Below are 27,463 nucleotides of genomic sequence, written 5' to 3'. Positions count from 1 at the left end.
TTCCCACCCGTGACGTGGCTCGATGCGATTTGGTATCGCTTCTGATGCTCCCTCGTCCGTTTTCCTTTGGATTGAAATTCCTGTCAGGGAAACTGCGGCGGGGGGAGGGGGAAAAAACCCCACCCTGGCGTCTTGCCAAAACCATTTCCATTTTTATCCTCGCTCAGTCCCTGGCCCTCGCTTCTTTCTCCCCCCTCACACCGAGAACAGGCAGCCTCAAACCTGTGAATGCCATTCTAAGGAAGGGGCTCCGCGTTATAAGAATGTCACCCCATATCTCTATGGAAGGGACCCCAAGCGTCGTCCAACCCCCTTCAAATGCAGGAATCTTGCAGGGGGGGCCGTATAAATAAAACGCTCCCCGTTCAACTAAGCTAAGCGCCACTTGGGAGAAAGACATTTCCTTCTTTCCCCCAGGCGCTAAACTGTTACAAAAATCCCCGACAGGCAGTACACTAGACAGCCCTCTTGCGGGTAGGGAGGGTTTACTGTGGCAAGTGGCCGTTGAAGGAGGTCCTCGCACGCGGGGCGCCTGCGCACTGGGCCGCCTCCGCGAGGAGAGGGAGGGAAGGGAAAAAGCGCGAGGGAAAGAGACGGAAGCCGGGAGGCTTTTCCTGAGGTACTTGGACTTGTCCCTTAAAGGGCGTGGTGTGGTGTGTTTTTTTCCCCTTTTGCGGGAGGGGGTGGGGCGGTGGGAATCGTCCGCGCACGCGCGCGAACTGGCTCCCTCATCCCTCCTTCCCTCGTTCGGTTCCAGAGGGAAGAAGAGGGGAGCGATGGAGCGCTGGGCGGCGGCCGCCGCCGCTGCTGCTGGCTGGCCGGGCTGGGCCGGGTTGTGGGAGGCCTCGTGGGCCCGCTGGCCGACCTGGGAGCTGCTGGCCGCCTGCGCGGTGATCGGCGCCCTAGGCTGGATGCTGCGCTTGCTGGAGAGGAGGCCCGGCGGCCGGCGCCGCTGCCAAGGCCCCGGACCTGCCGCCCAGGGGGCCTCCTCGTCCGCCGCCGCCTCCACTGCTCCGCCGCCTGCTGCCGAGGAGAAGCAGCGCTGCCGCGGGAGCCCCCACCAAGGTGAGAGGGAGAGACGCCCCCCAGACCTCTCTGCTCCTGCGGCTTCTTCTCCTTATAGCATGTGCACATTTGGCATCTGAGAAGCAGGGCTTTCTTGTGGGAAAAGGAAGGAGGGATCTCTGAACGATTATATATATATATATATATATATAGATAGTATGTGTGTGTGTGTGTGTGTATATATATATATATTAGTATCTCGTTTTGGCTCTAGCCAAATAAGTAGCTGATGATCTGATGATCCCTGGTGTGCGTGGGGAGTCCGTGCTTTGCAACAACTGGCAACAAATGCGATGGTGTTTTTTTTCCTTCTCGAAGTACATTTTAATACAGTGGTACCTCGGGTTACATACGCTTCAGGTTACAGACGCTTCAGGTTACAGACGCCGCTAACCCAGAAATAGTACCTCGGGTTAAGAACTTTGCTTCAGGATGAGAACAGAAATCGTGCTCCGGCGGCGCAGCAGCAGGAGGCCCCATTAGCTAAAGTGGTGCTTCAGGTTAAGAACAGTTTCAGGTTAAGAACGGACCTCCAGAACGAATTAAGTACTTAACCTGAGGTCCCATTGTGTTTTGTTTTCCTTCATAGATTTAATAGTCATTTAAGATTGTCCTTATCTCCTGTGACGTGGCTCTGGTTTTATGTTTTCTTTATTTTCCCCCTGGTGGTTTTTCTTAAGTTTGTATGACGCAAAAAAGCCCTAAGCGTTGGTCTTAAGAAATAGGATGGATTATATCAGGCATCCCCAAATTCGGCACCCTCCAGATGTTTTGGGACTGCAATTCCCATCATCCCTGACCTCTGGTCCTGTTAGCTAGGGGGTGATGGGACTTGTAGTCCCAAAACATATTGAGAGCCGAGTTTGGGGGTGCCTGAATTATATGGTGGTTTTGGTTTTGTGTGTGTCCCATTTGTTATTTGTAGGCCTTTGGGCAATAGAGGCCTTCAAGGCGGTGTACTAAACAAATGCAGATACATATTGGGTTAGATCATAGACACATTGAAAATGATGAATTTAAGTTCGCCATGGCTAACAATTGATTTTAGTATGATTACTGGAAGTATGGCCTAGTTAAAACTCGGTAATAATAATAATGACATAAATGTGTATGGTATTTAACAAAGCGCAAGAGTGGAAATCCTTTTAACGTGAGAAGTAAGCAGGAGAAAGAGCAGAGGAAGCTGTGTGGAGACTGGCTAAGCATATACCATGCAGATTATGTGGAAATAACACGCAGTTTTAATTAATCAAGAACATAATGTTGTCTAACCTTACTTTTAATTTGTGTCTAGTATTTAGCATAATTCTCATAGTAGTTGTCATGTTGGAGATGAGTGTCATTATATTGTTACATGCCACTCCAATCTCTGCCCAGTGATAACAAGATTCCAGGGGGTCCCAAGCACCCACTCAGCGTTGTGCGCCAGTGGAAATCAAGGCACATCAGAGTCTGCAGTGTCTAGGAAATATGGTTTATTCACACACATTTACACCTGAAGCCTGCATAACGTTACACCCCAAGTGTGTCTCGTGGCTCCTCTCATAGCTTCAGCAAGACTGGGTCCAGCAGTAAGTCATGGCCCCCTGCTCTCTTGGTGCAGTTTCTCCCAGCCAGTGCACATGGAGTTCTGCCCAGTTTCCTTCTTGTTCCCAGAACACCTTGCCAAAATCCTCTGTGTAAAACCCCTCAGTTACCTGTAGGGTATTTGGCTTTTGCTGTGGGTTAATGTCAGGGTCATCATCTCCCTTTGTCATTCTGTCTGGCAGAAAAACAAGCTCAGCCTGTCTGCTCTGATTAAACCCCAGCGCCCAAGAATCGGGGGGGGGGGGGGGAGGACCTGAGAGAAGTAGTGAGAGAACTAGGGATAGGGAATAGAAAAATACTTTACCCTGCTCATTCAGGTCTAATAACTTGAGATTTCAAGCTGTCAGAAATTTGTCTCACTAAAGTTGATGGGTTTGTACAGCGTAGCCTGTCTTATCACATCCTGTAGTCTCATATTTTCTCTCTTGCACTTCTTTCTTGATGTTCCACTTGATTTCTTTAATATTTCTCAGTTTTCCTACATAAACCTTTAGATTTTTGTTTTTTAGTCTCACCCAGCCAGTTGTTGCAGATTTCCTAATTGCTTTTTTAAAGAATTTTTGTTTAAGCCTGCAGATGTGCTTCACCTTGACCTAGTATATATTTTGGGCACTTTTATAAATAAGTGTGGATGATTCTTCCCCCAAATTGATGTACATCCCTATGTAAAGAGATCTGTATTTATAGTTACACCTCTATTAATATATCTGAACTGTCACTGCAAGCCTGCCTACTCCTGGGAACATTCCACTTGCAGAGTAATTGCCTACTCATCAATACATTTATTAAGATGAATTCCAGCTGCCAGCACTGACACACAGTTTGGGAGTCTTTTCTATCACACATGAAGTTCTTATTGACATGAATACTTTTTTGATACTCTTTAAATGTAAAAACTTTGCCCAGAAAGTTAGCTCAGATCTCAACATGCCCCTCCTTACCATATTTCTTTTCCCTTTGCTCTTAAATAGATTTTTCTTGTATGCAGCATGCCACCTACATTGTTTTACTCAAATATTGTATTTTGAGTTTTCCACAATATTTTTCTACTTTTGTTTTTAGGCAAATAAGAATTGCCTTTATCCTTGAGGTCTTAGGAAAAAGTGCAGTGGAATATTACTCAAGAGTGCTGTACCTTGATTATGTTGTTGGAATATACCTTATATCAACTGGCACAATGTTTGGTAGAACAGAGGTGATGCTTGCTTTTCACCAGGGACTTGGTGGAACGCTCTGTCACAAGAGACTAAGGCCCTAAGGGACTTGACATCTTTCCGCAGGGCCTGCAAGACAGAGCTGTTCTGCCTGGCCTTTGGTTTGGACTCAGTCTGACCCTTATGTTTCCCTTCCCTTATGGTTTTTATTTATGGGCTGCTATTAAAATGAGGCTGCATTTTAAATTGTACTTTAACCCGTATTTTAATAAACTGGTTTCTCCCCCCATTATGTTTTAATGTAATTTTATTGGTGTTGGCCGCCCTGAGCCCAGCTCTGGCTGGGGTGGGTGGCGTATAAATTAATAATAATAATAATAATTCACTCATGATCTATCCTCTTCTTATAGCACCACCAGCCAGCATCCTCACCCACTTACTTTCCCTGACTGCACCCTAGTTTTCCTAAAAAATTCTTAGGAATGCTTCTAACAAGAACTCTTATATAGTGGTACCTCGGTTTACAAACTTAATCCATTCCGGAAGTCTGTTCTTAAACCAAAACCATTCTTAAACCGAGGTGCACTTTCCCTAATGAAGCCTCCTGCTGCTGGTGCCATTCCACTGTTCAGCTTCCGTTCTTAGACTGAGGTAAAATTCGCAAACCAGAACACTACTTTGTTTTGTGGAGTTCGTAAACCGAATAGTTTGTAAACAGGGCTGTTCTTCAACTGAGGTACCACTGTATTTGGTTTTAATTCTTCTAAACTCAGACTAGTATTAGCATGCTTACTGATTTTGTCTAATATTTTCTTAGTAAATTCCCTTTTGAGACAAGTTAATTCCCTCTTGATGGACTAAATTCACATTTGCTTCTCATCTCTTCTCTGTGTGTTAACTCTTGGGGTACCAAACTCTGGAGAGTGACCAGGTCTCAATGCAAAAGACCCCTAGAATTGAGTGTCAGATTGAGAATTGCAGGCTTGTGTACTAACTGCACCCTCCATAACACGATCTTATGCCAGGAGAGTTAGTTTACTTTGAATGTTAATAAGTAGATAATCTGTTTGAAATTATTAACTTCACTGGGAACGTGGGCAGTAAATTTGTTGTGACCTAAAAATAGAGGCAGTAGGTTAAATGGTTGAGAATATTTGATGTTCTTACCCCACTGAAATATTCTATTCTAATCTATTTAAAAACTTCTTCCAGTTTTCCTTTTATGGTTGAATTCTTGCATCTGTTTCATTCTCTTTTTAAGTAGAAGAGCAGACGTGGATCTAAAGCTTCCTGCCAGATGCTTAATGACTAAGTACTGAAGTGGTGCTCAGTATTCTTGCTGCTAGCATTAGTCAGTGTTTCTCAAACATGGGTCTTCAGCTGTTGTTGGAATACAACTCCCATCATCCCTAACCATTTGTCCTGCTAGCTTGGGATAATGGGAGCTGTAGTCCAACAACAGCTGGAGACTCAAGTTTGAGAAACAGTGCGTGTAGTTAGTATACAAGAGGAACAGTCTCCCTTGGGAGGTTGTGGACTCTTTGAGGTTTTTAAGCAGAGGTTGGATGGCCATCTGTCAAGGATGCTTTAGTTGAGATTCCTGCATTGCAGGAGGTTGGACCAGATGACTCTTGGGGTCCCTTCCAACTCTATAATTACAGTGGTACCTCGGGTTAAATACTTAATTCGTTCCGGAAGTCCATACTTAACCTGAAACTGTTCTTAACCTGAAGCACCACTTTAGCTAATGGGGCCTCCTGCTGCCACCGCGCCGCCGGAGCACGATTTCTGTTCTCATCCTGAAGCAAAGTTCTTAACCTGAGGTACTATTTCTAGGTTAGCGGAGTCTGTAACCTGAAGCCTATGTAACCCGAGGTACCACTGTATATGAAGTTACAGAGTAAATTGTTTGAGGCTGGAATTTATATATTTGAATACACAGGTTTCCTAAGAGGCTCTTACTGAATCATAGCTTTGAATTCTGTAAGTTATTGACAGTAGCTATATATGAAAAGGAACGCGGGTGGCGCTGTGGTCTAAACCACAGAGCCTAGGACTTGCCGATCAGAAGGTTGGCGGTTCGAATCCCCACGACGGGGTGAGCTCCCGTTGCTCGGTCCCTGCTCCTGCCAACCTAGCAGTTCGAAAGCACATCAAAGTGCAAGTAGAAAAATAGGTACCACTCTGGCGGGAAGGTAAATGGCGTTTCCGTGTGCTGCTCTGGTTTGCCAGAAGCGGCTTAGTCATGCTGGCCACGTGACCCGGAAGCTGTACGCCGGCTCCCTCGGCCAATAAAGCGAGATGAGCACCGCAACGCCAGAGTCAGCCACGACTGGACCTAATGGTCAGGGGTTCCTTTAACTTTACTGTATATGAAAAAAACCACACTGTTTTAAATATTTCCCTGTAAAATTTTGAAATTATTAGGAAATATTACAAAAATGGGGAAGTGTTAATGCTGGGGTTTCTGTCTTAGTGCTGTACCCCTCTACTGAATTAGAATCATAGCATTGTAGAATTGAAAGGGACTCTTGAGGGTCATCTAGTCCAACTCCTGCAAAGAGAAATCTTTAGCCCAGTGCGGGGCTCGAACCAACAATCCTGAAATTAAGTCTCATGCTTTACCAATGGGAGCCATCCAGCCACATTTGCTAATCACATATTTGCCTTGTTGATAGTAAACATTTGTAAACTTGAGAGCTTACAAAGTTTTAACATTACATAGTGTGTTTAAATTTAGTTGCACAGTGCTATTATCTTCCCACACGATGCACATGGTTGAGATAAGATGTATGTCAAAGTTGTCTTTGTACAGTGGTACCTCGCAAGACGAATGCCTCGCAAGACAAAAAACTCGCAAGACGAAAGGGCTTTTGGTTTTTTGAGTTGCTTCGCAAGACGATTTTCCCTATGGGCTTGCTTCGCAAGACGGAAACATCTTGCAAGTTTGTTTCCTTTTTCTTAACACCGTTAATACAGTTGCGACTTGACTTCGAGGAGCAACTCATAGAACGCGGTGTGGTAGCCTTTTTTGAGGTTTTTAAAGACTTTGGTGATTTTTGAAGCTTTTCCAAAACTTTCCCGACACCATGCTTCGCAAGACGAAAAAAATCGCAAGACGACAAAACTCGCGGAACGAATTAATTTCGTCTTGCAAGGCACCACTGTAATCTGAACCTTGGCATTCAGAACCAAATTGCTAGTGTAATAAACAAAATCTGCCTTTATTATCTTATGGGGGACACAAGAGCCCTTATAGAGTCCTTTGTAGGTTCTCCATCGGTAGGAGAAGATAACAGAGGCCAACCAGAGAATATTGAGAAGCAAAGCAGCGTGTAAGCCTGATTGGCACGAAATATTCTTAAGAGTTGCTTTGAGCAATGCTTGTCATACACCTGGGTTTATTAAGATACTTCAGCTGCAAAGGGGACCAGGCACCCAAAACAGATGCTGGAGTGGTGTGAATTCTCCCCTTGCATTTCTAGTTAGTGTATTGATCTGCCCAGCAAGCACCTTATCAACCCTTCTTCCCAGTTGGTGCAGCTATCCACTAGTGTGAGAACCTAGTATCTAACTTTGGAGACTTTGGTTTTCTGTACACTGTTTCAACCTGCACCATCAGCTAGACTAATCTCAGTGAGAGCCAAGCTAAGCAACCCTTGGGAGAAGATTCGAACGTCATGGGGCCAACCACCTCTGAGGAAGGTATTAATGAATGAACAGGTTCACATGCAAGCAAGTGTTCCTCCTTTAGGGATTTAAAAACTTACCATAGGGTTCACACAGCCCCAATTACCCCTTTACCTTTCACTTGCCTATTCTTTGATAACAATGAGCTGACTTATTAGGAGAAATTGCTCTTCAGTATTTGAGCCCTCAAAACTAATAATCTGTTTGGTTGTCTTTTCATGTGGTGGTGGTTGTTTTTCCTCTCTAGGAACGGTAACAATGGATGCTATTTTATCACGATTAAAGCAGCTAACTTCTGATGAGCTCAGAGAAGAGATCGTTAAAGCTGGACAGAAATGTGGGCCTCTTACACTTACAACGAGATCAATTTTTGAAAAAAGATTGGCCCAGGCACTATTGGAACAGCAAGGAGAATTAGAGGCAGAAACCTCGCTTTTGAATGGTGTACTTGGAACTGCTGCAGCTGATGCCAGCCAACCGCAAACAAAGAAACCTTCAAGGAATCAAAATGGTCACATAGGCTCCTCTGAGGATGGCGATTTTGGGTACAGTATGGGTTTGAACCCCCCAGAAGAGGAAGCCCTAATGCACAAGGCAGACAATGATTCTCTGATCAGTTCTCAGACGCCATCTAAGGAGCCTCTGCTATACTATGGTGTATGTCCGGTTTATGATGATATATTGGCAAGAAATGGTAATTTATTTTTATTTTTACCACTGCAGTGTAGTTAAAGATCAAGTTAAGCAAATGTACCTTTCATGGAGGAAAAAGAGTGCTATTGGAGAATAGTAATTGTGGTTAATTTATTTTACAGATTAGTTATTTAAAATGTATACCCCACTCTTTTATAAAATGTTGAGGGTGGCCAGCATTTAATTTTTTTTAAAGTGCAAAAAAACAGAATCCTGTATTCTTTCATATATCCTTTTCATTTATTTCTAGCTTTAGGTTTTTCCTATATTCATTATTACTGTAGAAGAGTTTGTTGGTAATCTACCATTAAGCATTCCATTGGGAAGTAAATTGAAAGGAAATTCTTGCAATTAAGCAGTTTTCAATAGGTACTGCAAGCCAGTGTTAGAAACTAAGATGAAAGCTAGGAGCTAAATGGCACCTTAAACCTAAGTTATGGGCACAACAAGAGTGTCTAGGCGCGCTTTTTTTGTAACAAGAATACAAAGTTGAAAATTAATGAACTGCAGCTAAAATAGTATGTTCATTTTTCACATGGTCTAGTCCTTCCCCTGCCCACCCCCTAATATTATTAAGAGTGTCTTTTCTCCAGTCTTCAGAGAATACCATATTTTTCGCTCTATAAGACGCACCAGACCATAAGATGCACCTAGTTTTTGGAGGAAGAAAACAAGAAAAAAAATATTCTGAATCCCAGAAGCCAGAATAGCAGGAGGGATCGCTGCACAGCGAAAGCAGTGATCCCTCTTGCTGTTCTGGCTTCTGGGATAGCTGCGCAGCCTGCATTCGCTCCATAAGACGCACCGACATTTCCCCTTATTTTTTAGGAGGGAAAAAGTGAGTCTTATAGAGCAAAAAATACGGTAGCTGGAAGTGGGGAGGCAGAAAGGGTCCTCCTTTCCTTCCACTCTGCAGTTTTAATCTGAAATCATAGGCGCAGTACTACATCCACAGCTCAGAAATTGCTTGCTGTAATGAAATTCCCTGTCGCAAAATGCGCCTAATACAATGGGAGTTTCGAGCACTGCTGCAAGCCTGAAACTAGAGAATCTAATGTTTTCTCTTTGAGGAAGCATAATCCCGAACAACCAAGGATGACATAACAGCTCTTGGGATTCTCAAAACATTTCAAGACTGATCTCGGTTCCACCCTTACTTGGTATGGGATTAGATTTGAGATTAAGTATTTAGGAGACTAATGCTATTTATGGAGTCAGTCCTAGAATATACAGATACTATTTTTAAGCTGCAAGAATACCAGATGTGTACAAATATCAGAACTTCACTGAAGAATTGGCCTAGTTTATCTCAATATATTGTTATTTTTTTATTATAGTAGCAGAGGATATTCTGGATGGGAGTGGGAGAATTCATGCCAGGCAATGTGAACTGTGTTCAATAAAGATTTTTGACAGTGTCACATTGATGTAGTTTGGTAGGGAATTTTTCCAAAGGCTTGTCCTTTCTTTGCTTGCTGATGAAAAAGTGTTTAGAGTTGCATCATAATGATGATGAGAATGATTTGTAATGAGCCAGATTTGCAGCATTAGTGCAATCTTATCACGATTGTTCTCTTTCTCTGTAAGGCCCCCAAAATTTGGCATATTACTACAAATTTGCTATCGAAAATGTATACGAATGTAAGCCTCTTTTCCTGAAAGTAATATTCACCAAGCCAATTTTGAACTCATTTGAGCATTTTCTCCTGCAGACTACCACGATGGAAATAAACTAATTTGATTTGTTTCTGTTCCAGAGAGGGTGCATGTATATGAGGATAAAAAGGAAGCCTTGCAAGCTGTTAAAATGATAAAAGGTTCAAGATTTAAAGCTTTCACAAATAGGGAAGATGCAGAGAAATTTGCCAAAGGCATATGCGACTATTTCCCATCTCCAAACAAGCCCTCCTTATCTTTGTCGCCTGTGAAAGTTTGTTCGGTGTTCAACAGAGGTAAGTGGAGGCTTTTAAATGTTTTCCAATTCTTTAACTACTTAAGTGGCTTTTGGAGTTGGGACTGTAATACTGCCAGTGCTGTTCTTTTTCTGCTTTTAAAATGTAGCTCTGAGAACTTTATTATGATAGGGATCATGTGAATTCCTAAACTGGTTTAAAGCTTATGAATATTCTTTATTTTAAAATTAACGCTGAAGGATCTGTTCTTAACTTACCTGCCTAGAAGTTCTGAATAATAGGTATACAGAGGTTGCTTATAAAATAACCTGACACACTGTCATGAGCAAAGATCACATTATGAGTAGAATACCATTTTTATTTTGATAGACGGCTTATGCTCTCCTGAGATGGAAACAGTTAGTAAAGAGAGAGCCAACAGTTATAAAAGTCCTCGTACGCAGGATCTTACTGCCAAGCTTCGGAAAGCGGTTGAGAAAGGAGATGAAACAGCATTCTTGGAACTTATCTGGAGTAATCCTCGCTATCTCATTGGCTCTGGAGACAACCCGACAATTGTTCAGGTGTGGGAATGGTTTGGCTTTTGCCAAAACGAAGTTTGAATTAAACCCTTTGCATCCTTTCCCCAACTTGCTAACCAAGGGAAATGGCTTCAAAACTCATCTGCACAAGAGATGGACATAGTGTTAGTTCTACAGGTTTTTTTGTGCTGCTTCTGGAGGCTTTCTTTCATGTAGAGAACCTTGGGGCTTCACTTTTTTAAAAAATGATATTGGGAGGGGGATGAGGTTTGAAAACGAAATCAGTAAAAAAAATAATCTAAATTTGCTGGCTGTTTTTGGAAAGTCTGTAACCGAGAGTGACTAGCTTTTGTGGCCCCACCAACACCTTCCATCCCCTTCTGGGTGCTACATGCCAAAAAAGTAGTCATAGCCACCTCACAGCTGACATGCACACACAAATACACATACACGGGACGCAGATCTTCCATCCTTTCAATCAATATTGTGCTAAAAAAAACAGAATCTTATTCCTGTTTGTTACAAACAGGTTTGCTCTACTCTCTCTCTCCCTCTCTCTCCCCCCCCTACACTTTAAGCCAGGCATAGGCAAACTCTGCCCTCCAGAAGCTTTGGGACTACAACTTCCATCATCCCTGACCACTGGTCCTGTTAGCTAGGGATGATGGGAGTTGTAGTCCCAAAACATCTGGAGGGCAGTTTGCCTATGCCTGCTTTAAGCTGTAAAAACTGAACATACAGGCTCAAATGTTAGCAATAACTTGCATAAACATGAGAGCGGCTTGTTCTCTGAACAGATTGTTGTGGCGCTTTACTAGTATCCCCAAATGCTCCATGTTTGCTGTTTTCCAAATACTTAGATTTCCCCTTGAGATCTAACACCATCAGCTTGCTAATATAGAGTTCTCCAGGTAGACTGAAGGCTTTACACTGTATGTTTGTGTTTCCTGAATTTTTGTGTAAGATCAGGGGAAAAACAATAACATTGCTGTAAGGGTATTTCTCTCTAGCAAATCGTTCCGATTTCATATTTAGTGAATGTGTGCCTGTTTCTTTTTAGGAAGGCTGTAGATACAATGTTATGCATGTTGTGGCCAAGGAGAATCAACCTGGTATCTGCCGGTTGCTATTGGACACTTTGGAAAATCCTGAATTTATGCGATTGATGTACCCTGATGATGATGAGATAATGTTACAGAAGCGCATCGGGTACATTGTTGACCTTTATCTTAACACACCAGATAAAGTGGTGAGTTTCAGTGTCTCACTGGTTTCTTTTTCTTTGTGTTGGATACTGAAGAATAACACCACTACCCTGTTATTTTAAGTGAAGAACATATGGGGTTGGATCCAGCCTACCAATGCATATCCACTGGAAATTAAGCCGTTTTGAGTTAGAGGGGACTTAGGCCCGGGTAAGTGAGGACTGGATTGCAGCCTAAAGATAGCTCTGTTAGACTAATCTGAAAAGTTAGTAATGACTTAATTTGTCTCATTGAGACAAATAAAGCGCAATTAATTTAGTCTAGCTCCAGGCAGACTTAATTAAAAGCCAGTGCGACTTAATGCCATATTAGCAGTTGGGGCAGCAGTAGCAACCTCCACATACTGTGACTGTTATACATCACTGCCTCCCCCTGCCTTCCTCAGTCACCACTGCCTTTTAAAGCAATATTTTTTTTATCTCGTTTTTGTAATTATTGATTATCCCATGGAGGCCTGTTGTCAGACAAGATATAGTAATGTTTTTAGATATGTAGTTTTAGAATTGGGGAGTTACGGGTCTGGTTTGCAGCTTAACCCAGCTCAGGTTTGGACGATACAACAAGCTGCAGTATGTGGTTTGTTACACCCTGTGCTGGTGAGGACTGAGATGTGGACATTTAAGCAGTGGGCCACCAATGCATTGCTCATTTGTATTAAACTATAGTTAAACGCTAATTTATGGGTTCATGTGATGGGTGAACACAACCATAATCTATTTTGCAACTTAAATGAGTTATTAAAGAGATTTTAAAAAAAAAATCAACAACCCCAAAATAGCCTGCTTAAAAAGAAAAGTCTTCATTGTTCATCTAAATGGGGCAAGCCTCTGAACGCGGTGGATCTCAAGAGTTAATGAAATTCCAGAAGTCTAATATGGAGTAAGGTTGAGAGTTAAAGGGTAAGGATTTGCTAAACTAAACACCTGAACTGGAATACAAAATGGGAGGTGTGAGGAGGTCGAGAAACTAGTGAAGAAAATATATTTGAAAATATTAATCTATTTTTCAGTTTTGATTTTTGGCTTTTTTCTTTGTTCTTATTCTTTATTTTTGTATTTCATTTCTTTCTATCAACTGTTTTTCTATCGTTTATCTTTGTTCTGTTTTGCTTTTTGAATTTGTTGGAACTTGTCTTTATTGTTTTATTGTTTATGAAATAATAATAAATATCATTTAAAATATCCGTCTATATCTAGACGGATAATAGAGAACACTTTAATGGTTAAAATCAAGAATCGGCACCTTGAAATTAACCCACAAATGGGGCAACCAGTGGACTCCTGCAGTATTGGGGTTAATATGTGATTATGTGCATCCCAACTCTTAATTTATTAATACACATACCTTTCCACATACCTCAAGTGAGCGTCACATGGATCTCGTTCTCCCATGCAAATGGAGAGGCTTCTCCAAATGCACATATATACTTAGATGAAAACAAGGGTCCAGAATAGGAATAATTGTATTTTTTTCTTTTTATAGGGTTTTGATACACCACTACATTTTGCTTGCAAATTTGGGAACCCAGATGTGGTTAGTGTGCTTGCTTCGCATCCAGATATTGTAAAGAACCCAAGGAACAAGTACAACCAAACTCCAGCAGAAGTAAGTTGTCCTTAAAACATGTTATGACCACTTTAGTTTTTGTTTAAATGTGACTGTTCTTTACCTTAGTGCTCTCTGGTAGTCCTCTGCCATGTAAGTTGGCAAAAGCCTCCCCAAATTATTTGTAGCTTGCAGTGAGGTTTTATTAGTTAAACCTATAAATTATTTCCTGCCAGTTTGAAAGCACGTCAAAGTGCAAGTAGATAAATAGGTACCGCTCTGGTGGGAAGGTAAACGGCTTAGTCATGCTAGCCACGACCCAGAAGCTGTATGCCTGCTCCCTCGGCCAATAAAGCGAGATGAGCGCCGCAGCCCCAGAGTCAGCCACGACTGGACCTAATGGTCAGGGGTCCCTTTACCTTTATAAATTATTGGGACAGAAGTGCTGCCTATTGAGCTGTTCCAAATGGATAGATCAGTACAAAATGTGCAACTACTCTGTTCTTTAACCAATACCTTAATGCTTTTTTCTAACAGGTAGTTTGTGAAAGAAGTAAAAATAAAACTGTGGATCTGAAAGAGAAAATCAGGGAATACTTGAAAGGTTTGTATTTAATCTTGCTTGTCTTTAGAGGTTCTGCAGAAGTAATACCAAAAAATTGTATGATCATTTAACTTATTAATGGATGATGCTAGAAGCAAATGGCATGTATTATTTTATGTAACTGGGGTGTTAAATAAAACTTACATGGTCTCTGAAGTAGAAACAGAATGATCCAGTATCAAGTGAGAATTTTATTTTTGAATTGTAGGGAAATTGAAACCACCGACCTGGGTAGTATTTAAGTGTATGATAAACATTCCTAGAAACTTAACACCGTTTTCAATTATTTGTAACCTAGGTCAGTGTTATGTGCCACTCTTCAGAGCAGAGGACAATGCCTCACAACCTGTGATTGGACCACCTGTGATTGGAGCACCTTGGTCACCTGACCAGACAGAGGATAGCCCTCATGCTTCTTTACCCAGATATTTTGGCAGCCCCAAAGATCCTGTGTTGACAGTAAGGGCTTATGGAGGCCCCATGAGCCCTTCTAAGGTAATAGAAACAAAAAAAATATTTGGTCTTGTTCTTCCTTTTTGGTGTTACTTCGGGCTATCATAAATCTGGATTAAAATGAAATCAAGTACACCTGTAGAAGGGCAGAATCAGGTACATTCTGTAGAACAGTCTACAACAGGGGTCAGCAACCTTTTCCAGCAGGGGGCCGGTCCACTGTCCCTCAGACCATGTGGTGGGCTGGACTATATTTTTTTTTGGGGGGGGGGAATGAATGAATTCCTGTGCCCCACAAATAACCCAGAGATGCATTTTAAATAAAAGGACACATTCTATTCATGTAAAAACACCCTGATTCCCGGACCGTCTGCGGGCTGGATTGAGAAGGGGAATGGGCCGCACCTGGCCCCCAGGCCTTAGGTTGCCTACCCCTCGTCTACAAGTTTAGGAGCACAGGTGAGGTTAGTGTGCTTACTTCAAACCCAGATATTGTAAAGACCTTCCTCACATGCAAATTCTTCCCTCCCCCCTCAACCCCCCTCTGTGGGTTTAACATTTCCTGTGACACTTTTCAGTCTGGGCTAAATAAAACCAGCCTTGGTGAACTTGAGAACTTGCTGTGAAGAAAGCTGGGAGACTGCTTGAACGAGAGTGGAGGAAAATTCCAGTCGAATGCAATCAAAGCATAGTGAGGACTCATCACTGAACCTACCTAGTGGCAGTGAAGGCGGCAAAGAAGGCATACTTTGCTGCCTCCATTGCATCCTCATTATGCCGTCCAGCAGACCTTTTGCCAGGTAGTGCAGGTCCTTTTACAGTCTGGCACTTTTTTTTACTTTAACATGGGTTATCTAACAATTTCACTTTGTGGGGAGGGGGAGTTGAGTGTGTGCAGGTGGTGCCAGTAGCGCAGTCTTGCAGCCCAAGCCAATCCTATTAATTCTGGTTATGTTAAAATTGGACTTAGGTTTGTTTGCCATTACATAGACCTGAAAGTACAGCAGAACCTTGTTTATAAAGGACTAAATTTATAAAGTGCCACACTGGGTGCTCTTTGCAACTAACAAAATAATAGCTCCCTAGAGGTCTCCATTTTATCTATATAGCCAAGCACCTTATTGGCTCAGAAATTAATCTCCCTTCAGTGTCATAATCTTAGGCACACATGCAAAAATACAGTACACAGAAAATAACTGCTGTCTTTAGATGTCAGCTATGGAAAAGGTAGTTGGAAAGAATTAGATATTTTCAATTAATTTATTCATTTCAAGCTTATTGAAAAATTACTATTTTATTTCTTGGGAGGGGGGGCATTTATGTCCTGCCCTTGTACTGTAAATATGCCACTCAGACTTATAACATATAGAACTGAAATTTCACAAAAACCAAACTCAAGCAAAATACAAAAGAACAGTATTTGGGGGAAGAGTGCAATGGCTATATTGATGGGGGGGAATGGAACAACCCATTTTTATGCTCTTAATTTCTTAGCATAAGATATGCATGTACTACTTTACATGGTGTTCTAAACCTCTGATAACTAGTGTAAGCTGTAGTTTTTTAAAGTCAATAAAGCTTGCTTTGCTCTTGGTATTTTGTATAATTGAATAAGAACTCATTTTGAATGTAGTTTAATGAGTAGAATCTCATAACAGACAGTAACACTGATAATGTGGACACACTGAAGCAAACTGTGTCCTTTGACGAGGTTATATGGATTGTCACTATTTCACAAAGCAATATAAGAATAGCTGTAACTTGGTAAAGCAAATAAAGTAGGTGTTATGCTGCATTTGTGTAATTGTTCAGATAGAGTCAGTTAAAATGTTGGAAAGAAGAAGTTGTGCTTCTGAAATCCTGTGTTCAGAAGAAGTTGTGCTTCTGAAATCCTGTGTTGCAAAAGTAATGTTTCTTGGGACATTCTGATCTTGCAGCTCCTCTAGTGCTAGCACAACCTCTCTCCAAAACTAGGGCAGTGTTGCTGTTGGAAGTTACACTGTGGGCCTCATCCATGTGGCCCAAGGCTATTTGGTGTTGGGAGCTGTACTATGCTGAAGGGTTACAACCCTTTCTGCATCACAAAGGGTTACATCAGATGGGCCCCTGAGCTATTGGAAGTTTGCATGAAAGCTGGATGGTTCTGGATGACTAAAAGATGCTCATTCCAGATTTTTAGGAAGAGAAGATTAGCATGCTCTAGAACTACAGTAACTGAATGCAATTTTCCTCCCTTAAAGGCAGAAGAGTTCCACAGACTTTGGAAGACTCCACCTCGAGAGCGAGCAGGATTTTTTAACAATCTCAGAAAATCTGATGTGGAAAGAGGCGTTGAAAGAGTTGGAAGGTACTTCAGAATTAATGCATGAAACAATATAGCAACAGGAATAAAAGATATTTCAATTGTATTAAATATCAAAACTTGGTAAAATGCTACAGATGAGAACAAACTGCATCTGGAGAGGCTTAGGAAGTTGTTGAGAAAGCTCCCAGCTTCTATTAAGGTCTATCTGTGCATAAGGACAGAGGGAGAATGGAACTTTGGAGGTGGCAGTGTGTTCTGTTAACTTAATTGACTGTTTATTTATTTTTAAATTTCTATACTGCCCTTTATCTGAGGATTTACAATATAAAAACAAAACAAAAAACCACAATAATAAATAAAGTTAAGTTTTACACAAGCTTTTTAAAAAGTCAATTTTAAAGCATATTCTGGCTCTTAAAATGAATTTATAACAACTCTCTGAGGATCACTTGATGATGACTGTCTGCAAATCTACCTCTAAGATTTGTCATCATCCGTTTTCTGATTTCCATGTCGTCTGTCATTTTGTCTTCTTCGATTGCACCTCCATGACATGTATCCATGGCAGCTTTTCATCTCTCTCACTCCTTAAGGGCCCAGAATGTTTCAAAAGGCAAAAATTCCCAATCATTTTGTTTTGTAACTAAAATGTCCAACCTTTGCTAAAACTCTTAGCCCATGCTCTGATCACAGCATCCAGGATTGTGAACACTCTCTGCTTAAATTGAAATAGCGTCCCAACAAAAGCATACTTCTGCAACCATATGAAAAAGATCTTGATATTCTAAGAATGTTGAATTCTGCACTGTTACTTTTATCCTTTCTGGTCTTGCTCATTCAATACACAGCCTACTTTATTAAAACCTCTTCCTCATTGGCTTATTCTGACTTCACTGCGCTGTTTTGTGCTGAGTCCATGTTTTCCAAATCCATGCCAAGCTTTTGGTTCATTAGCAACTTTGGCTCATTCTCTATCTTATTCTCCTTCCCCCTCTTCCTTCACCTGCATGCTTATGTATTTTGCCATGTTGGAACCTCCTCTACTTTTCAGGCAATCCCCATTTTTCCTGCACCCTGCCTTTCCCGAACCATTTTTTCTACACCTTTCCACTTTTCCTACCACCTGGCCTTATTTGTATCATCTGTGTTTTGTAAGTGCCAAATAAATACATTGCAGAAACAGGAGCAATGCTAGTAGACTTAGCAGTGTAGTGCATACATCTATATGTGCTCTGTTTTTGGAAAGCCTTTGTCTCTTTGTCTCTCATAGAATGCCTAATTCATCTTGTGTTAAGAGTATTTTGTGTGCCTTTAAAGGTTTCATTCAGTAATAGAATTTCTGTTGAGATTGCTCGTATGCTTTGACAGTAGAAAGCAAGATGGGATGGAAATTATTCTGAATTGTTTTTTGAAAATGCGGGAATTATAACAATTAAAAAGAATTTGGTGAAGGCTTATGGTCATGCTTGGTGCAGAATTCACTTGTTAAAAGTTTTTTTACAGTTGATGTACAGACTTGGGGCTGGTTAATTAAACATGTGTTTTAGTAAACTTGTCGAATTAATTTTATGTCTTCACAAATGATTCGTTCTATCTTGTTTATTGCAGGGAGTTAGCTCATGAACTGGGGTTCCCGTGGGTTGAATACTGGGAATTTCTGGGCTGTTTTGTTGATCTGTCTTCCCAGGAGGGGTTACAAAGGCTAGAAGCATACCTGAGTCAACGGGAAATGAGCTATAAGGCTCAGCAAGAGAAAGGGGAGAATGAAACCCATAACAGATACAAAACCCCACAGCTTTCTGGTAAGAGCAAAGCATCTCTTAGTAGCTGAAGGTTAGAAAATGTTTGATTACTGAATAGATCATTTTTCAGACGTTACAAAATAAATCTAATAAAAATTTCTCAAGTTTTGAGATTTACCAGTGTTAGATTAGTTGCTTAGCACAGGACACTTTAGAAGTATAAGTTAGAGCAGTATAAGTTTCTTGGGCCTTTGGGCAAGGCATTCTCTGTGGGGCTCCCGTTAGTGAGACCCCTGCTGGGATGCGAACTCTAGGCAAATGCCTATTCATGCCAATCCTTGAGGCCAGTATTGAACTGGAAGGTTGCTGCTTGTTAGTATATTTGGGAATAATAAAAATGCAGAAATTATGATGTCGGGTTCTTGGGGATGGGCCAAAGAATTAAAAAATCACTTTCATGTTGCTGGGGCTTTCAGAACATGCCTTCCATGCTACAAATTGAACTCCGTAGCCTTACTGACATTCCCCACTGTTACACTTGGAACAATCAGGTCTAAGTGATAGTTGCCCACAGTTGTATCAAACTGTTTTATAGTAGAGGTGCTGAACAAATTAATAGATTGCATTCTAAACAGTGTAAATATTTCTTTTGAAGACTTCAGTCTCTCTTATAAAATCTCTCCTCCCTCCCCCCCAGCTGTGAACTGAGTTTTGTTTGTCAGCTTAAGGGGGGAAACTCCCAAGTTTTATGAAGGCAAGGATTCTTTGGGTTTATGCCATCTACAACAAGGATGGGGCACAGGAATTGCTGTAGCTGTGTAGATGGCAAAATACTGGTGTTGTGTTCAGTCTCTCCCCATACCAGCCCAATAAAGTGGGGTAACTGCTACCCAGAAAACTGTCAAACTTGGAGCATTACGAGATTCTGGCTAGAAATGTTTCCCCAAAACTTTTCCAATCTGTGCAGGTATAGCCCAGCTACCTCATCCCTAGGTACCGTATTTTTCGCTCTATAACACGCACCAGACCATAACACGCACATAGTTTTTAGAGGAGGAAAACAAGAAAAAAAATATTCTAAATGAAACAGTGGATGTATGATTTTTGTGGTTCATGCTGTGGCCACAGACATGTGATCTGACAGTGAGTTTGGAGTAGCCCAATGCAAAAATCCTGAGGATCCATGTGGATCCATGCTTTGTGACCACGTTTTTGCACCACTGCGACCCTAGGCAACAGTGGGTGCGTGATTTTTTTGGTGCAGGCTGTAGCCATGGACATGCTATGTTATCTGATGGTGAATTTGGGGTGACCCAGTGCAAAGATCCTGTGGATCCATGCTTTGTAACCATGTTTTTGCACCATTGCAGCCCCAGGCAACAGTGGGTGCGTGATTTTTTTGGTACAGACTGTAGCCATGGACATGTAATGTGATCTGATGGTGAATTTGGGGTGACCCAATGCAAAAATCCTGAGGATCTATGTGGATCCGTGCTTTGTCACCACGTTTTAAATGGGGAGGGAAGGAAAGCAAAAGCCCCCCCCCCCCAAGCCAGACAGGATATACGAAGTATGATTTCTTTTTTATTTACAGTATTTCTTTTTTGGCCACCTCTGTCACTGCAACCTTTGCTCTGTGCTTGCACAGTTTTGGGCAATAGGGCATGTAACACACTTTTTTTTCATCTGCCAAGATGTAGAAAATCAATTTTAATGTCCCTATATAAAATGCCTAGTGAAGCAGAAGGGTATTACATCAGCCACTGTATTAAGGCTAAACGTTTGAAGAACAGCTCTCTATGGGGGGGGAGACTAAATTCCATTTTCAATCAATTGTTATTGTGGCAGCAATTATCAGTGTATAGCACACAATGAGGAAAAGAACTTTAAAATATATATATATATATAAAACATTCTCACGTTATACTTCTTCAAAGAAGAGTATTAGGCTTTTAATGAAGGGGAGAGGAGATTTCCATGTCTCAGTCTGCAATCTAGCCTGCTGTTACTTACGAGCAGGGAAGCAGGGTTTCTCTTCCAAACAAGCATACTGTCTCCCTCCAGCAGTACATTGCTTGGAGAAGCTGTAATTTGGATGGGGCCTGGGGGCAGGGCTCTCTGCTTTTGGAAAAGAAATGAGAAACCTACCATTGTAAAGCAAAAGTCGTTCCCCCCCCTCTCTCTCTCGCTCTCTCTCCCTCTCCCCCACCTGCATGCTTTTCGGCTGCCTGCGAGTCCCTAGACTAGAGCACAGAGAGGAGGAAGTGGTGGGCTGGAGCCTGCACGCAGTGTGTGTGACTAGGGAAGATTAGAAGGAAGGACGCAATCATTTCCTTAACCCTCTGCTTGCCAGGAGGGCAGGGGATTCCCTGCTCTTTGTTGAGTTTGAGCAAACGCAGCAACAGATGAGGGCGGGCAGTAAGACCCTGAGGCAGAATGCAGGAAAGCTTCCGCCTTCTCTCTTCCCTCCGCCCGCCCGATCTTTTTTGCCTGATTTTTGCCTATTTTGCCCCTGCGCTCCGGCGAATGAGCTCCAGGGACCACACATTCGCTCAATAACACGCACAGACATTTCACCTTACTTTTTAGGAGAAAAAATCTGCGTGTTATAGAGCGAAATTTACGGTAGTTTTCTCAGACCTGCTCTAAGGAGCTGCTTCAGGCTTTGAACAGATACTTGTACAAAGCTTCCTCAATTAGGTTTTCACATCATCTGGCTACTGCTTGATTGCAAGCTATCTTCCATGCCCCTTTAGCCAAGGTTACATCAGTCCAGGCATTATTTTGGTTGGGGATTTCAAGTCAGCAGCCCTTATCTTTCAGGGAACAGTATCTGACAGGTAAAGGGTAGTGGTGCCCCATCTTGCATTCCCAGTTGTGGTATAGAGTGAGGGTAACTAAAATGAAACCAAGACATAGATGTGAGCCAGTAGTTGGAAATCTCCAATTTCCAGTACTGATGAGAGAATGCTATTTGTATTTCAGTGCTGGGTCAGGTAACATGGTTTGTTTGAATCTGACTGAGTCCCTTGAAACAAAGTGGAATATAGAACGTTTGTTATTAAAAAGTGACTAGTCAGGTGGATGAGATGTCACACACTAAAATTCTTTTATTTTGTTTTAAAGGCAAAAGTAAAAAAAGCTGCAATTCTATTTCTGTTGGGGCATTTCTTGATGATGATGATATGAGTTTGGAAGAAGTAAAGAACAGGCAGAATGCTGCCAGAAATTGTAGCCGAACTGTTGCATCCAATGAACCAACCATCACTGACATCAGAAGCTCAGAGTGTGACATCCTGTCCATTGAGCGGACTGAAAGCATAATGCCTGCAGCAGAAACTTCTGATAGGCACTCGGAGAAAGGAGTTCCTGCCAGTAAAAATGGATTTTGTAGCCCTGTGACCAGCGATAGGACAGTAAATCCTCATAGGAGGCACCCAAGTCGAGGAGAAGAGTGCCTTCCGTCTCCAGTCTCCAATTTAATGGAAGAATTTGATAAGCTGTCTTGTCAGGATCAGATGGTGGCAGGAGAATGTTCACCAGAGAAGCCAAGTCAGGCTGCCACAAAAAGCGGGTGTGAGAGTGCTCAGATGGAAAATACAAGGCAGCTTAGAAAACCTAAGGACCATCTCACTAAGACTTATTCACCGCTTCTCAAGGCAGGTGCAGCTGCTGAGGATACAAAAATAAGGACAGAAGAAAAAACACCACTAGAAGTGGGGAGGCTGTCAGCAGAAACTGATGTCCGGGGAGGGGAGACAAAACAGTCTTGCAATTCTGAATTGCAGTCTGAGATGTCCTCGCAATGTCTCCTAAAAGTCTCATCCTCAAACGAAAAAGCCAAGCAGCTGTTTCTCTTAGGGTATGAAATGGACTGTTGTTTAACAAACTGACCTCGTCTTGTGGGCAGTAATCATTGGGGATTGTGGCACTGCCAGATTCTGTTTTCCTAATCTAGCTCCCTTTCTGTCTCTAGGGAACAGCCAACAAAGCTGGACAATGATGTGTTAATAGCATTACATGGGTTAGAGTTGGATCCACAAAAATACCCTGCTATTTACAAGTGGAGTGTGTCCGTTCAGTCCTACTCTCCTTCTGACCGGCAAAGGTATACTTGGTTTCAATAAAAGTTAGCTGATGTGCTCCATGGGTATGGCTTGCTAAAAGGACTAAACCTGGTCTGTGTGGTACAGCTTATAGGTTTACAGTGTGGCCATTGCATAATGCTTGCTAAAGAACTGATTGGCCAGCATGTTCCCCACCTTTCCCCAGTAGCTAGTTCTTACTGGCAGGGTAGGAAATTCGCTCTGCCTTCTCTCCTCAGCTTGAAACATGAGGTAGAGGCAGAGTGCCTTCTTCAGTACCTGACAGGCAGTTGGCAATCCTGTCATGTGCAGATACAAGCAAAAGTGTTTACTTCCAGTTTGGAGGTGGGACAGGGTCAAGTCAAAACTCCGCAGCTACTTTTAAGGGTTCACAGTTCCAAGACTTTCTCACCAGAACCTGGCTGACCTCTAGGCTAGGGGAGGTGTCAAGTCTTGCATAATACTAAGAACTAGTATTATGACAAACTGGAACTAGTATTATGACAAACTGGAACGTGTCCAGAGGAGGGCAACCAAAATGGTCAAAGGCCTGGAAACGATGCCTTATGAGGAACGGCTAAGGGAGCTGGGCATGTTTAGCCTGGAGAAGAGGAGGTTAAGGGGTGATATGATAGCCATGTTCAAATATATAAAAGGATGTCACATAGAGGAGGGAGAAAGGTTGTTTTCTGCTGCTCCAGAGAAGCGGACACGGAGCAATGGATCCAAACTACAAGAAAGAAGATTCCACCTAAACATTAGGAAGAACTTCCTGACAGTAAGAGCTGTTCGACAGTGGAATTTGCTGCCAAGGAGTGTGGTGGAGTCTCCTACTTTGGAGGTCTTTAAGCAGAGGCTTGACAACCATATGTCAGGAGTGCTCTGATGGTGTTTCCTGCTTGGCAGGGGGTTGGACTCGATGGCCCTTGTGGTCTCTTCCAACTCTATGATTCTATGATTCTATGAACTACAGTGGTACCTCTGGATGCGAACGGGATCTGTTCCGGAGCCCCATTCACATCCTGAAGCAAACACAACCTGCGTCCGCGTGTTGCAATCCGCCGCTCCCGCACATGCATGTGACGTCATTTTGAGCATCTGCGCGATGAAACCCAGAAGTAACACGCTCTGTTACTTCTGGGTTGCTGCAGAGTGCAACCAGATCCTTCTATATAGTGACTATTCTATATAGTGACTATATAGTGACTCACTATATAGAAGGATCTGGCAACTTCTGTTTCAGTGTATCTGAAGAAGTGTGCATGCACACGAAAGCTCATACCAAGAACTAACTTAGTTGGTCTTTAAGGTGCTACTGGAAGGAATTTTTTTATTTTGACAGTGGTACCTTGGGTTACAGACGCTTCAGGTTACAGACTCCGCTAACCCAGAAATAGTACCTTGGGTTAAGAACGTTGCTTCAGGATGAGAACAGAAATTGCGCGGCGGTGGCAGTGGGAGGCCCCCTTAGCTAAAGTGGAACCTCAGGTTAAGAACAGTTTCAGGTTAAGAACGGACCTCCGGAACAAATTAAGTTCTTAACCCGAGGTATTTGGGTGCTCAAAGCATAACCACCTGGACAAGGTCTTTCTTAGAAGACAACAGCCAATTTACTTACAAATGATATTCAGTGATAAATGCTCCCATTTAAATATAATGTCTCAACTATATGTGGGTATTAATATTGATATCTAGAACAAAGGTTCTCACAGCAATTCAACTTCTCCACCTTGTTACATTTTCCTGATATATAAAAAGTGTTGTCTTTTCTTCCAGCTGGTCAACTCCATCACTAAGAGGAAGATTCAAGTCTCAAACAGCTTCAAGCCCTTCAAGTGGTCTGGCATGCTGTAGCCCAGGAAAGAGCAGTCCGGTATTTGGTAGTCCTGGGAAATACAATGTAGGTGCTGCCAGCTTCTCCCCCGATTCTGGGAGCCCTGGATGGTACAGCCCAGCATATGTGAACTACGTTATGTTATCTAAGCGCCATCACTTCTAAGCACCCGCTCATCCATTAGAATGTGACTCTTTTTAAAAGTTCAGCTAAGTATTTTTAAAAGGAAGGCGTAAAATAGGGTGTTGAAACACAAATAATGTACCCCAAACTCATTTTATTTATTTCTGTCAGAGAAAGGGCTGCTTGTAGCAAATATTTTTATTCCATTTACCAGATTATTGGTGATTTGCAGATTAGTAAATTAAATTAGAGCACCTGAAGAGTTTAAGCGTTTCCTAGAACCTAGAAGTTACTTTTCTTGGACATTTATCCATGTCCATTTTACTATCTGTACTGTGCTTCTCACTGGGATCCCTTTCACTGTAGCAACTGTAGATTAAAGGGAACTCAAGGCAAGCTGTCAAGTTTTAAGGTCTTCCAGTTGAGCTGAAAGGAGGAAAGCTCTTCTATGTATGTAGACTGCAAATTTATAGTTTGTTAATTTATCTAATTAGAGGTATTTTAAAAGAGCAAAACACTTTAGTGTCCTATGTTCTTAATGATAGAAATTAATATTTTGTATCCAAACAATTTCTCTACCACAATCCCACTTATCATGGGCAGATTTTTCTGTTCTTCGGGGGGGGGGGGGCACATTAACTTTTAAATGAAAGGCCAGTGCTAAAGTTTGTTAGCTACAGGAAAACTAATTCCCTTTTGGAGACTTCTGGAATAGATAATGCAGCTGCCATTAAAATAGTCAAACTTTGGGCAGCTTAAGTTTTGACATTTTGGAATGACTCCTTCAGACTTTGATAAAGTCTGTGTTATTAGTGGCTGTATTCACTGCAAGCCTTTTTAGTAGCCTAGATCTCTACTGCACATAGAGCTGTCGTGGCTTCCTTATACCAAGTGTGAGCATTTTGTATACTGTTTCTGAGTGTGATGTTTTGGTACAAAACTCCAGAACCGCACTTAAGATTCTTCCAGTTTTATTAGTGCCTTTTGTAACATTTTTATCTTGCTTTTTAATAAGTGCTGTTCTCTTATGTAAACAGTAACCATGTTTAACTTTCCAACACTTTTGGATGCAGGTTTTTTTAAGCTGTTCCCTTATAGTTTAAAGACTTGAAGAGATGCTGTAACCATCCATTTATTATTTTGTATATTTAATGTAGGTGGTCTAAATGTAAATTACAGAATAAATATTTCCAGATTGGCTGGGTCTTTATCATTATCCCATTGTTTAAATGGGCATGCAAATATACAGCCTCTCTTGGGCGCACCTCAATTCCCTTACATGACTATTCTTTTCTGTATAATTTTCCATTAGAAATGAGTGCTGTTCAACAGATATACATATTGAAGCTGCCTTCTCATATAGGTTTCTATAACTTTGACAAGAGACTATAGAAGGAATTTCTTGACTTCTGTAGTGGAATATTTAGAGGTGCTTAATTTAGAAGTCAGCTTTTATAAATCTGTCACCATGGTATATGGTTATCTAGGAAGTCCAAACCAACTTAAAATAGCTTGCTGAAAACAGTATCACTCTGAGGTACGAAGCCTTCCACAATATTGAAAATAAGCTCTCAACACTCACTGATCTTTAAGCTAATATATATGCCACTGATCCAAGCCACAGCTGCCCCTTACGTGAAGCTCTCTATGGTGTATAAAGAGCATTCTTGCTTAGAATCTTCAGACTGTTGGTTTTAAAAGAAAACCAACTTTAAAAAATTGAGAGTGTTTTGTTGTAACTTCTTTGCTTTATCCTTGTTATGCATACCTTTTTGTATTTAAGAGTAGGGGTTGCAGTGACCAAGTCATACTTGGAGCAGACCCAATGAAATTAAAGGACCTAAGTTAATCATGCTCATTAATTTCAGTGGGTGTACTCTCAGTATGACTCACATTGGATATAACCCTGTGTTGCAGCAGCACAAGCCGATCAGTTTGTAACACTTGCCAGGGGGGCGTCTAAAGGGTTAGTGTTAGAAACATATTAATGTTTAGAATTCACATTCGAGTCCTTTTTGTCAATGTGTTCAAGTGAATTTTTAACAATCTTATTAAATTTGTTTATTTAAAAAGCTCTTGCCTCTATTTAGTGCTTGTGTGTTGCAAATATATTCTTTTGCAAATTGGACTTCATTCTTGCCCCCAGCCCCTGAGCAATATCGGCAGCAACCTGGTAGAATCAGGCTTCCAAAATAATAAACTTGCACTCAATTCATTGATGATAGGATTCTCAGTGACTACTAGTCGTAATGCCTGTATACCCACCACGTTTGAAGGCAGCTACCGCCAGCTGCTTGTTATGAGTGGAAGAGTGCCATTGCCTTCATGTCCGTCTGCTGTGAAGAAAATGTTGGACTAGTTTGGTCTGATAACAGCAGAGTGCTTACGTTAACTGCTGCTGAACACAAAACAGGAGGAATAAACAAGAACAATGGGGGCCCCAGTACCTGGTGCCGCAGAGTGGAGCAGCCAGGAGCAGCAGCAGCGCCCAGGACAAGAGGATCCACGGAGCCGGGCAGCGCCAGCCATGGGGCTGGGTGTGTGTGCAAGGATCCCCGTGGGTAGGGAAGGGGCTCCACAGTGCCACACCTGCGGTGAGATTGCCATGCAGCTCCCCTTGGGTATGCTCCATCAGTGCCATCACCGCTTCCCGTTCCCACGGCTGCATTGAAAGGGCCTCTAAATTCAGGGCTTGGCACCAGCTCATGAGTTTCACCCCTTCAGATCTCCCACATACACTTAGAACTTACTCCATTAGCAAAATCATGTACATACAGCACCATAAACGGACTAAAAACCAGTCTATAAATGCTAAGAGGTCAATTGTTTACCTGAAGAGAAAATAACCACCGCTATTTTTAGCAACTCTTGATATCAAGGAAGC

General features: G+C 41.9%; 1 protein-coding gene and 1 long non-coding RNA gene across 2 annotated transcripts; both read left to right on the top strand.

Annotated features, from left to right (window-relative positions):
- Positions 1–694: 694 nt before the first annotated feature.
- ANKLE2 (ankyrin repeat and LEM domain containing 2) lies at positions 695–26,651 on the top strand. Its single transcript, XM_082203056.1, has 13 exons — positions 695–1,065; positions 7,744–8,190; positions 9,947–10,141; positions 10,472–10,665; positions 11,684–11,872; positions 13,371–13,493; positions 13,971–14,037; positions 14,336–14,532; positions 16,731–16,837; positions 18,404–18,597; positions 21,664–22,399; positions 22,514–22,645; positions 24,399–26,651. Exons 1-13 carry the CDS (start codon positions 777–779, stop codon positions 24,619–24,621), a joined length of 3,093 nt encoding a protein of 1,030 aa, XP_082059182.1. The 5' UTR covers positions 695–776; the 3' UTR covers positions 24,622–26,651.
- On the top strand, positions 19,534–20,439 carry LOC309521232. Its single transcript, XR_014214589.1, has 2 exons — positions 19,534–19,889; positions 20,075–20,439. It is a non-coding gene; the product is annotated as an uncharacterized lncRNA (long non-coding RNA).
- Positions 26,652–27,463: the final 812 nt, after the last annotated feature.

Source organism: Podarcis vaucheri (genome assembly GCF_965113315.1).
Source record: "Podarcis vaucheri genome assembly, chromosome: 16".
NCBI lineage: Eukaryota > Metazoa > Chordata > Lepidosauria > Squamata > Lacertidae > Podarcis > Podarcis vaucheri.
This window is presented reverse-complemented; position numbering and strand designations above follow the sequence as displayed.